This window comes from Punica granatum, chromosome 8, assembly GCF_007655135.1.
Source record: "Punica granatum isolate Tunisia-2019 chromosome 8, ASM765513v2, whole genome shotgun sequence".
Taxonomy (NCBI): Eukaryota; Viridiplantae; Streptophyta; class Magnoliopsida; order Myrtales; family Lythraceae; genus Punica; species Punica granatum.
In genome coordinates, this window is record NC_045134.1 from 26,890,621 (window position 1) to 26,902,870 (window position 12,250).

Below are 12,250 nucleotides of genomic sequence, written 5' to 3' on the forward strand. Positions count from 1 at the left end.
GTTGTGGACCTTAATTGCAAGAATAGTGACCCCTTAGCAAAGCACATATTGTCAGAAATCGAGACCTAAAATCGAGAGAGTTAGGCCTCAATCTCCATGGGTAGTGGCCCCTTCGGTTGAGGTCACAATAGGCCTCTGATGCCATCACGGACCTTATAGGGCTAGTGTTTATCGGTGAGGCCCCCATTCTCAAAATTTGAGATGACCTTCTCAGTTTCAACTATGATTTATGGGGTTGAGAGCCTCACCTGTGTCCACCACTCTATAAATCGAGCCACCGATGGCCTTAGAGGTCATAAACGATCTCGGTCGAGGGATCATGGCCTCCAATGAGGCCCTCATCAGTCCCCTCCCAAGCAATCTTTCGTAGTTGATTAAATTTTATTTTTTCTCTTTGACTTAAAATTTTTATATTTTCGAAGTTATTTTAATTGTCTGAAATTCAAATATATTTAAAATGGCAAAAAGTCTTATTCGATATTTTTTTTCTTTATGTGTATTCTGATATCTGAAAACTTAACACGTCACGACTAATCCAGTTCTAATCAAGAGTCGGCATGCCAAGGGGTAAAACTCTCCCAATCAAAAATTTTATTCATTCACAAAACTCGAACTCAAAAACTTATTTAAGGAGAATGAGTATCGAATTGGTTGAACCAATCCTAATTAATACCTTATTTAATACCTTATTGAACAATTTAGTAATGACCTCAACATTTTTTTATGAATAAACGACCTCAATAAATATGTATATATGTGTGTATAAAACTGCGAATCCTTGTAGTTTTTTTTAATACTTTTCTTCCAGCCTCCATAATTTATGTCGGGAAGGAAAATTTCCAACAAGAAGTTATCGTGTGGAATAATTTAACCACATCTACCTATATAACTAAAATTTATTTGGGTACACAATAAACGAGATTAGGTGCATAATAAATATTAAAAATATGAAAAAAAATAATAATTAAATTTTTTTAATAAATGCAATTAATATATCAGAATCTCCTACTCATTATATAAAATTAAAAGATTATGGAAATTAAAATTAAAACAAAGAATAATAATTGAAATATTTAATAAATGCAATTAAATGCTCGTAAATCTCTTACTAAATACAATTAAGAGAAAATTTCAGTTGTAATTTCTTAATTATGCATGAGTAATGAGTGTATATAAACAATCAACTTAACGTGACATTATAAAAATTGAGTCTATCTTATAGGAATTGATATAAAACTTTTTATATTCTTACTAAAATTAATAAGCATATGTAAATTTTATCATGAGAATTAAACATATATATGTACGAACATATTTAAAAATAAAATTTAACGTATTAAAGATAAGAATTATGAATCATAGAAATGTATTTTTTAATAAATTCTAAAATAATAAGAAATATATATGTATATATAATATCTCATTATGTAGAACAGTAACAATTCTTACCCATGAAAGAAGATTATATAAATTGAAAAATATGATATTATATTGTACAATAATAATCATTATCTAGAAAAAAGATTCTATAAATTTGAAAAATAATATAAAAGAATATATATATATATATATATATATATATATAACCCAAACTAAAATTGTGAAAGAAATTAAATCAATTTACAAGACATAATAAGAACGTTGATTATAAAATTATAATTAAACTATTCAAAAGCATTCATACAACTTTATTGAAAATTAATGTTGAAAATTGATTGTTGGGAATTTTTATTTTCGATGAATATTACTAATAAGTAAACTAATATCTTAAACTGTGATAATTATTACTCGTACAAATGTAAATATATGAACATAAAACCATGAACGCACGGGATTGAACACTAGTTAACTAGATACTTACATAGATTTCTAAAAAAAAAGAATTACCAAATTTAATTATCGACTCGTCCTAGGAATTTTATGAATTCATTGTATACGTCCTTAGTACGTTTGTTATACTCCCATATATGCTAAGTCATTTGTGACTTACCATCAGGGGTAATAATCTAGTGGTTCCAAGCTCATTCTAATGTAACTTGGAGACTCCGAGGTCTCTAGTTCGAATCCCTTGAGGACATATGCTAGAGTGGGTTCTTTGGCTTCTGCTTGGGGCTTTTATATACTATACTAGATTATTGGTGGTGCTACGTTGAGGGGGTCAGTGCTTACGTTGGTTGTTCAGTTTGTTCAATATGTTCGCGGTTGAACACGAGAGCTTGAACATTGCATAGCAGGAGGTGGCAATGTTGTCATCACTGCTAGTCACCATTTTATTCATCGAGAAGAAAAAGTCATTTGTGACTTAAAACTCCTGGTTCAAATTTCATATATTAGTTTCTCATTGTCCACTAAATGAAAAGAGCCAGTCTAGATGCTGGCAGATGGGCAAAAGGCCCATCATGAATATTATATAAAATTCCATCTATCTCATTGATTCTTTCTTGTGCAGTCATGGCGGTATCCTTAGTCGGCAATATCGAACTTGTCATTGTAAACTATTAATCGGAGCTTCTGATTATGGAATGGGCTTATTATTGCGTAAGTTTACCACACTAAATTATTTGAGATATAGCTCGACAATAATGAAAATTTTTTCTACAAAAATACCCGTATCACATTATGGCCGTCGTCTTAGCTGTTTTGCATGAATTTTTTGGTATTTTTAGCACAAAAATTCTATAACACATATAATCATTAATTTTAATCAGTTGCCTTGTCGCTGATCTTAAAGGATGTAAGCATTGCGTCTTGCGATTGTGTCCTCGCTTGATATCTTATCATTTTCATATTGGGTGGGCTAAATTAGGGATGTAGGCGGGGGAGCATTGATCGGTAGAACAATAATGCTGACCAGTTAGGGAAGGGGGGCTGGTGGAGCCACCATCCACCAACCCGCTACTGATGAGGAAGAGGGGTCAGGATTCAGTTTTAGCGGGTGAATCAGCGATGGGATTAATACTTTTGCTCTTTCTATGCTGTCTTGCGGTCGTGGATGGCAGCGAAATCGGGTCGGGGCAACCGAGCAGCACGATTGAGTGGATGGGTCTAAACAAGTCCTAGTTTCTTAGGCCTCGTGATGATCATGATCAAGTTAATGGGATCAGAATGAGCTGAGGATCTTATTGTTGCAATAAATTATATTAAATTAAATTAAGGAAAATATGGTTCTTATAAAGTTTCCATTAGATAGTTAGCAAGAATTCTTTTTTAATATAAAAAATTTAAGAAGAGTTAAAGATTAAATTTGAAAAGCATTATTTTGCGCAGAATCTTGCAATCTCACTTTCGGCACACGCATTTGGCGGATCTTTCACGAGATTAGGGTTGCCAAGTGTATCGGGGTGCAATCCTGAGGATTAGTAGCGAAACCACCAGCCGACCTTACCATGCTAGAGCGTAGTGCCACGGTCCAAAGTCCATAGGTTTAGTTAGCAGCTGGGTTTAGGAGAGATGTCGTTGGAATGGTTGACAATGATGGTTAGATGATTACGTGTTCCGAGGATTTGGCCGCTAGGATTCTTGCCAATACAAGTGCTAACACTAATGATGTCGAGACGGCTAGAAGCGGGCTCTAGGTGAAGCTCATGGCCTAGATTGGCTCGTGAATGACTTGGATAGCTTCACAGTTGAGTTAGCTGGAAGTGGAATGAAATGTTGCGTTCGACTACTAGGAGCCAAAAAGGATGTTTTGAGGCCAAAATCTTAGCTCATGAAAACGTCCTTGATTGGGAACAAAGTAGGGTAGAAGGATATGACAACTAATTGATGGGATTGCTTGAGAAAGCTATTGCATAATAAGGAAATGGTGCATAAAAAGTAAATATGTAAGGCGCGTGTGCGATTAAGTAAAGATAAATATAAAGATACGTGGTGTGGAGCCGTTTTGTGATTGATGCCGTTTTTCTATATGTCGGGTTGCTTGATGGGCTTCAATTGCGGGGTATTCTCCTCGTATGGACTGATCTTGTGAGACTTATACCCCTAGTCCTGCATTTACCGCGAAGTGCAGAAAAAGAGTGTAAACAAATATGTACCGACACATGTGAATCTAAATAACGTAAGAATTTTAAAATTTGACATTAAAATTCTAAATCTTATTTTAACTAAAAATTAATTTGATTGAAAGGTTTTACGAATTTAGTAATTTTATGAATTTATTGTCACAAAGTTCGTTTGACATTTTTTTTTTTGTAATATACAAGCGAAGCTTTATAGTTCTTTTGATTTTTATTAAGATCGAAAAGATTTCTTACAACAATGTGGATTGAAAATTTTGCTTTCGTGCAATGCATGAATTGAAAATATGAAGAGAATTTGAATGAATACCCATTTCGACAGCATTTGTGCATTGAGAAAATACTTCACGTTCACGAGCCTTTTTCATGCATTGTTTCGGACTCAGCGGAGACAACGAGAGCTTTTGGGTGAACAAAGTAGTCCTAGCCCATAAGTCCAAGAGATGCATCCTTTAAAATACCCGACTCCCCTCGAAAGGATTAATTGCCGGCCTTGAGTGCCCGCGATTCTCGTGAGACAGACCATGATCAGCTTGCTTTCAAGCCTAACATATCATAAGGAATCAAGAGACTTGTATCATTGCTAATTTGCAAATAAGATAATAGAGTAGACTCGTACGAGTGCGGTCGCGATTGAAGCATTTACGATAATAAGAAAAAATATTGGCTACAATGAATGGTTACCAAGTTCGACCGAAACGGGCCTCCAGACTCGAGCATATGCAGGGGAACCGCGGCCTGTATGCATTTATTTTTGCCAACGACCAAAAAATTAACTAAATAGATATCGTGAATTTCTGGGCTCCACAACACTTTTTTTTTTTTTGGTTGGGAAATTCCTCAGCCGCGATTCCTTCCACGTCAGCAGACATGGAATTTAGAGGTAGCGGGGAGGTCCACACGACACGTGTCCACCTGTCTTCCACGCGAAGCGAATATCTGCTGAGAGCCTCCCGCTTGGGTGGCTCAGACTCGTGGACAGGGACAGCGCGGCGAACTCAATTCCAATATTACCCTCGCATATTCGCCCCTCCATCCCACCATTCAGGGTCCTCAAGGTAATTTCATCTCGGTAACGGATAAAACGGCTTTTTTGGGGATAAGTGTCCCCGGAAAAATCGTTCGGCGACGCAGCGGGCGATTGCCTCTAATTGGGGCGGGAGAGAGAATTCAGTAGTAGTGGTCGGCGAAGATGCATTCCCTAAGCCTCAGAGTTTTCACGGACATCGGCGCCGGGGCCTCATCGAAGAGGGGCGCCTGCGCAGAGGCCATCGGCTCGAGGAGACAGCCGGTGGTAGGTAGCCGGGATGTCCCTAGGAGCTGTAGGATCGTCTCCTGCTCTTCTTCCCCGGAGAGGAATGTCAGCAGTGGCGGTGAGAGCCAGAGCTCCAGGTCAAGGCAGAGTTCGGTGTCGAGTTCGAACCCGCGCTCGTTCCTGTCAAGGAACCAGACCTATGCCCTGCTGAAGCAGCAAATGGAGGTCGCCGCCAAAGATGAGGTACGCCCGCGTCCCGTTCTCGTGTCTCTCTCTCTCTCTCTCTCTCTTTACTGCCACGCCATTGCCCTATTGGAGCTCGATTTGTCCCGAAGTTGTAATCTTTTGGATAGTGTGGTGAATCATATCGAATGCCACGGTTGAGAAAGAGGCTGAACTGTAGTTGCGATTTCAGGATTACGAAGAAGCTGCGAGACTTCGCGATTCCCTGAAGTTGTTCGAGGAAGAGGAACCGGTTCTTCAGCTTCGGAGACTGATGAAAGAGGCGGTTGCCGAAGAGAGGTTTGAGGTACTCAATTCTCTTATTGTTTTATCCAAATTTTCAGAACATCCTGTTTTCTTATGCAGCACTATAGCATATGATCTGTGCCTTGGATAAGCTGTAATCAGGCTGACCGGTTCTGACTGTGCTTTTTGATATACTGGGGTTAACCGTTACAGGACGCAGCGAAGTATCGGAATGAGCTAAAAGACATAGCGCCTCACTCTCTTTTAAGATGTTCAAGCGATGCAACGACCTCGGTATGTAACATCAAATTTGAGGTGCTGTAAAAATCGAGTTTTTTTATGAGTGGATCCGCGTTAGGTCCCTCTCCAGGATTTCTAGTTCTTGTGGCACGTGCATCTATGAATAAATGTTCCACAGTTTCCTCCGGTACAAGTTTACCAGAAAGCCTATAATTCATGGTCGGCAGTGTTGAGAACTAAAACCAGATTCCTCGGTTCGTATTATAGGATGGGAAAGTTTACGCAACTGTCCCATAATCGTCCTCCAGAGACTGGTCAGTGTATAGTTGAATGATGACATTTTGAATGTCGGGGGAAGTTTTTAAAGTTTTAATGCTCATAGGGTTGGTGTTAGCACACCTTTGTTTTTCTGATGAATTTGAAAATTATTGGCCTGATTGTCGATCTGGAAGTTCGTTTCCAGGGTGTCAGGGTTCAAGTTAAGAGTGTGTACATCGAGAACCGCAGTCAGCCTACCAAGGGCCAATACTTCTTCGCCTACAGAATAAGGATTACTAACAACTCGGACCGCCCTGTTCAACTTCTTAGGAGACATTGGATCATAACTGATGCTAATGGTAGAACTGAGAATGTATGGTGAGTTAACCCAAAAAAGCCATCGGTATTCCCTCTTAAGTCTCATGTATACTCCTCGTACTGGAGGCAGTGAAGATATACGTAATACGATTTCTTCTATTTGTGCTACAGGGGAACCGGAGTCATCGGTGAACAACCAGTTATACTTCCTAGGACAGGCTTCGAGTATTCCTCTGCGTGCCCACTGACCACACCCAGTGGCAGAATGGTAAGTTTGGGTCAATTCGAAAATATCTAGATATTAACCACAAAACAATAGAATCTTTGTTGATAACTTGCATTCACGTAATACGGGTGAAAATCTGTCTTCTTCTTGGATCCTGTTAGTGTGAAACTAAGTCTAGTTTTCGAAAGGCGGCGACGCGGTTTTTGTTCCAAGGCATTGAGAACCTCGGAATTGACCCGTGCATAATTTGGTACATTTTATGATCTGTGAGAGCAGGAAGGAGAGTTCGAGATGAAACATGTCGACAGAGTAAAGGCTCCAACATTCAATGTGGCCATTGCCCCGTTTTCCCTCTCCACGTTGGGAGATGACTCTGATGCGTTTTGAGAGCCTAAGCATATAAGGAAGATTAAATTGCTTCGGTGGGGCGTTGTTGCTTTAGTAGAATTACAAGCAGCCGTAATTTGGTGATTTTTAAGCATGTATATATCGTATCTATCATCGTAAATATAGAATCAATGAGAATATCTCACGAAGAGCACTCCATTCCGCCAAATGATAGGGCAGAAGTCGGGTTTCTGTGTCTATTGTAAGTAGGAATGTTGTTCGATGAGTCCTTCGAGCAGAACTTGTGTTAATTCTCATGGTAGTGGACAAAATTTTTGGTGTTGATTCGTCATTCAGTTCCGGTCCTGGAGTTCTACCTCTGATGACTGGTTTAAAGACGTATAAGGTCTCTTGAAGTCGAGTTTCTATTAACGTTGCTAAGGGATCGTGGGGGGGACTCCCGCTCGATGAGGCATCCTAATAACACGAATTCAAATGGGGACGGAATGACTTGAGACGTGCTTTCTTTGATCTTTTCTGAGTTCCCAACACTCTGGTTTTGGACATCAAGGGACGTAACTGAGGAGCATCAAAACCGTGTGATTTTCGCTGCCTCTCTCTCCCTATTGAACACGGAAAATGAATTTCTTGATGCATATGATTCAGTCCTTTCTCCCGGTACCCGCATATATATGTATGCAGTGTCATCGGTTCAACAGCTCCACAATCGAGAAGCGAAACTGGACTATTCGGGTTCTCTCTTAAGACGGTTCTGTCAATGTTATCAGACATGTCAGGTATCTCTCCTCTCGTTAACTCATCTCTCTTCCAGCCTCATGTCATATGCTGTATATGCTGATTGCCGAGTAGTCAGATTTCATTTCATGCCTTTTGGGTGATGTCTGGGTTTCTGATTCATGCTGCACCTTGAGAAAGCGCCAGCACTAAAACTGGGCTACCTTTGCTTCGGCCCAAAGAAAGATGCTGTCATCTGACATCAGCCCGTTTCCTTGTGGCCCAGGAGATCGTCGAACCTCCGCAGTCGGAAGTCGGGAAACTGTTCTAAAGTGCAATACGACATTGACTTCCACTCTGTCCGTGTTTTGGTAGGAAACCGAGAAGCTCGACAAGGTCTTCACAACCAATATCATGACACAAACGTCTAGCGTTCTGTCTAAGTTCCCGACCATTTCTTTTGATAAAGCACATCTCTTGACAAATGACACGATCCCGAGTTAATGTCTGTTAGCTGGCTAGTTATGGACCTTATGGTAATAAATAGCTTGCGCCAACTTCTACTTGTAGAACTGAATAGCTTGCAGTGAAAGGAATAGGATGCGTGCGGAGAAAGAGACATACATGAATACATATACGGACATAATTTCTTCTGCTGAAAAATAAAAATAAAAATAGTAATGACAATTTTCATTTTTGAGCTTAAAGAGATTCTCTAGTGGGCCTACACTTTGGTTACTTTAGATGACCAGTCGTTGTCCACGTCAGAGAGAAAAAAAAGTTTTAAAAAATAAAATAAAATAGCTTCTGTGACAACGTGTTAAGTTTGAGTAATTACTTGGAGATCAATCCACACCCATTTTAATATCAGAAAAATTGTTTTTATTAAAAAAAATTCAGAAAGTGGGCACTAAATTGTTTCACATATATATTTGCTATCAGGTTGGATCTAGGGTGTGCGTGGTACGATCGCTTACTTGAACTTCTAAATATTACAAAAATTCTTATATATATATATATATATTATGTTGAATTTTTCAATTTTTTTTCTATGAAATCATCTTATTTCATCTTACTTGACATTTTAATTTTACTATTCTTTTACCTCTCTTGAATTTCGTCCTCTTTAAACCAAATTTCAAGATTTGTCTTTAGTCACAAGTGAATGGAACCAGTATCGACTCCATCTGCAGTAGTTTCAATATCCCAATCCGTCTCCAATTCCCTGTTATGGCAGCTGCCTAGTGCCATGCCATCTCCGACATGTAGGCTAACTTTTTCTACAGGAAGCTAATAACGAGAGCCATAATTATGAATATCAAGCTTTTGTGCTTTCAATAACCAATCATTTATATCAAAGCTTTTGATTACCAAATCAGGACAAATATCATTCGGCGCAACGAACTCATCAAGGCTATAACTCTTCGTGAATTTTAGTCTAATTAGACATGTTCAGTAAACGATGTGAACAGATGCGTTCTTCAATTTTTGTCAAAAATCAAAGTAACGCTGAAAGAAAATAAAACTAAATTTTAGTCTAATTAGACATGTTTAGTAACCAACATGAACATATGCTTTTTTCGATTTTTGTCAATAATCGGAGTAATATAAAAAGAAAATAAAACTAAATAAAGGGACACATAAATTTCACTGCTGAGGATCGAGTGCGCCTTATGCACTAAACCAAGATCACTTCCTCTGCTTTAGAACAATTTTACAATCTAAAGAAAAAAAAAAGTTCTATTCAAAAAAGAGGAAAAGCAGGAATTAAATTCCTTTCTTTCATTTCATTTTCACCACATTGCTTTTTCACCTTCCCCGTGTCAGCTTTATTTCTGTATATAACATGTATGCATACACACATATCATATATATATATATATATATATATATTTCATGGAGAGAGAGGAAACTTAGACTGAAAGGTTCAAAGCTCTTCTCTATGCTCTTTCATCTTCTCCGAACAGAATCAGCACTTTCCTTTGCTCAGACTTACGCTGCTGTGCTACCCTTTCCATCTTTGCTCTGTATTTCACATCCAAATTGCGTTCACATCTCCATGCTCTTCAGACATCAACGGCGTCCTGTTAATTCAGTGTGACATTCACATCCTCATTCATAAAGTCACCATTTTGGCTCAGCTCTCTGCTCTGTTTTGTTTGCTCCTGGGGGTGTGAATTGTAAACTTCAAGAGATGGGTTTGCTCACAGGTTCCTCGGAGGAGTCTTGGAAGCCATCCATTACGAGCGACACGACTGCCCGGAGCTACTGGCTCAACTGGAGGGTCCTTCTCTGCGGTGTCTGGATCATTATCGCGGTATTCCTCGCATCCATTCTCATCCGGAAGTACGAGCCTTTCTGCAGCAGGAGGAGTCGTGGTGGCGGAGAAACCGAGCAGGGGAAGGCAGAAATCTTGTACGATGAGGAGACGTTTAGTCCGTGTCTGAAAGGGGTCCAACCAGCCTGGCTGCTCGGGTTTCGGGCTCTTGCTTTCGCTCTACTCCTGCTGATGCTCATCGCCGCAGTTGTGGTTGATGGACCGAGCATATACTACTACTACACTCAGTAAGATTTCTTGGATACTAATCGCATTATTCACAAGTTTGTCTTGATAGCTACAACACAATAGTGCTTAACCGAAGTTATTCGAGTATCTTCATGGCTTAACATTTTCTTCATTTTCCGAGCAGGTGGACTTGCACATTGATCACCATTTACTTTGGGGTAATTCCTCAGTCTGTTCTATTCTTCTTCCGTCTCGATGATTGTAATGCCTGTCCTGCTCACATTGTTCCATTAATGGCTTTCCCGTTGTATAGCTCGGTCTGTTGCTCTCGGTCCGTGGATGTTTCAAGAATCACAATGCAGCAGGAGGCGAAAGGATCAATAACGTGGAGATTGATTCAGAACGAGGAATATCTGCAGCTTCCACACCTGCAGAGAATTTCATAAAATCCATTTCTTCAAAAGCCCCAGACCCGCATATAGACCAAGCTCGACAGACTTCGGGATTCTGGGGATACGCGCTTCAAATACTTTTCCAGGTAAGATCATTAGACCTCGCGGAGTTTTTCACAGAGAAAATAGATTAAGGTTTCCGGGTAATGCCAATGGCGATTTGCTAGCAATGCTATCCTGTTTTGGTATGTGATTTCTTGGTGTTTTTCGGCTAAAACAGGTGAATGCAGGAGCTGTGGTGCTCACGGACTGCGTGTTCTGGCTCATAATTGTCCCGTTTCTCATGGAGAAACACTACCGCCTGAGCTTTGTAAGCATCGCAAAGTGCTCCGTTCGGAAATATATCTATTTCCTTAAATGCTTCGCTAACTGGAACTTTGAACATTTTGCAGTTGGATATCAATATGCATACCATCAACGTCGTTCTACTTCTAATCGATGCAGCTTTGAATTGCCTGGTAAGGTCCTGTTATTAACTTCTTATCCATTTCCCTCCCCTTCTGATACAAACAAGCTGAACTCAGACCACATGTTTTCCTCTTTCAGCGATTCCCTTTGTTTCGGATTGCATACTTCTTCTCATGGACGGTCTTCTTCGTGATATTCCAGTGGATTCTCCATGCCTGTGTTCCAATCTGGTAAGATTTGAATAGCACATTCGTCGTCTCTCGATTGAGTAGCAATTCTGTTCTTGGTTAATTCATTCATTGCACTAAAGTTTCTTGTTTATTTAACAGGTGGCCTTATCCTTTTCTCGACTTGTCTTCTCGATACGCTCCAATATGGTACGTCCCCTACCTTCTCTAGGAATGTCCTGAATTCTCGGCCTGAACTTGGACTGGTTCTTGCAAAACCTCTAAGATGTTTTCTGTTCTTCGGGGATCTTCAGGTACTTGTCGGTGGCATTGATGCACCTCCCGTGCTACGGAGTGTTTGCTCTCGTGATAAAGCTGAAGCATTCTCTGCTGGCAAGATGGTTCCTCCAGTCCTATCAATATGCAAGGTAGCCCGGGATGGACTTGCAGGTCGCGGAGAGATTGAGTTCACCTTTGAGGTTCTTTACATCACTCGAGTGAAGGATACAGAAATTAGGGAATCGGTGATTATATTTGTTAAAAAGCACGATATTTTTGTAACCCGAAAAACAAATGAAAGAAATCACGATAAAGCAGATAGGAGTAGCAGACGAGTTGTTCCGTTAAGGTCGATTTGTGACGCTAATTGTCGTTCGAGTTTCGACTTATCTTTGGCCACGAGGTGCTTCGGAAACGTTCGGGTCAAAGATCACAAAAACACAAATAATAATGATACATCTTTTTTCTACTTTTTGCAAAGTGCTTTTGAACGCCAGCAAGTTAACCCACCGACTAACCGGTTTGCTCAATCTTTTCCCGCCGGTGGGTACTTGGCCCCGACAGAAACTCTATAAAATGTGGTCGACCACACGGG

General features: G+C 39.8%; 2 protein-coding genes across 2 annotated transcripts; both read left to right on the forward strand.

Moving 5' to 3' along the window:
- The first annotated feature begins 5,119 nt into the window (after positions 1–5,119).
- Positions 5,120–7,464, forward strand: LOC116215829. Its single transcript, XM_031551603.1, has 6 exons — positions 5,120–5,514; positions 5,687–5,800; positions 5,953–6,033; positions 6,443–6,615; positions 6,727–6,823; positions 7,058–7,464. Exons 1-6 carry the CDS (start codon positions 5,209–5,211, stop codon positions 7,166–7,168), a joined length of 882 nt encoding a protein of 293 aa, XP_031407463.1. The 5' UTR covers positions 5,120–5,208; the 3' UTR covers positions 7,169–7,464.
- Positions 7,465–9,748: 2,284 nt separating this feature from the next.
- Positions 9,749–12,083, forward strand: LOC116187033. Its single transcript, XM_031515612.1, has 8 exons — positions 9,749–10,408; positions 10,534–10,567; positions 10,663–10,887; positions 11,022–11,111; positions 11,194–11,259; positions 11,348–11,439; positions 11,539–11,586; positions 11,691–12,083. Exons 1-8 carry the CDS (start codon positions 10,038–10,040, stop codon positions 11,806–11,808), a joined length of 1,044 nt encoding a protein of 347 aa, XP_031371472.1. The 5' UTR covers positions 9,749–10,037; the 3' UTR covers positions 11,809–12,083.
- Positions 12,084–12,250: the final 167 nt, after the last annotated feature.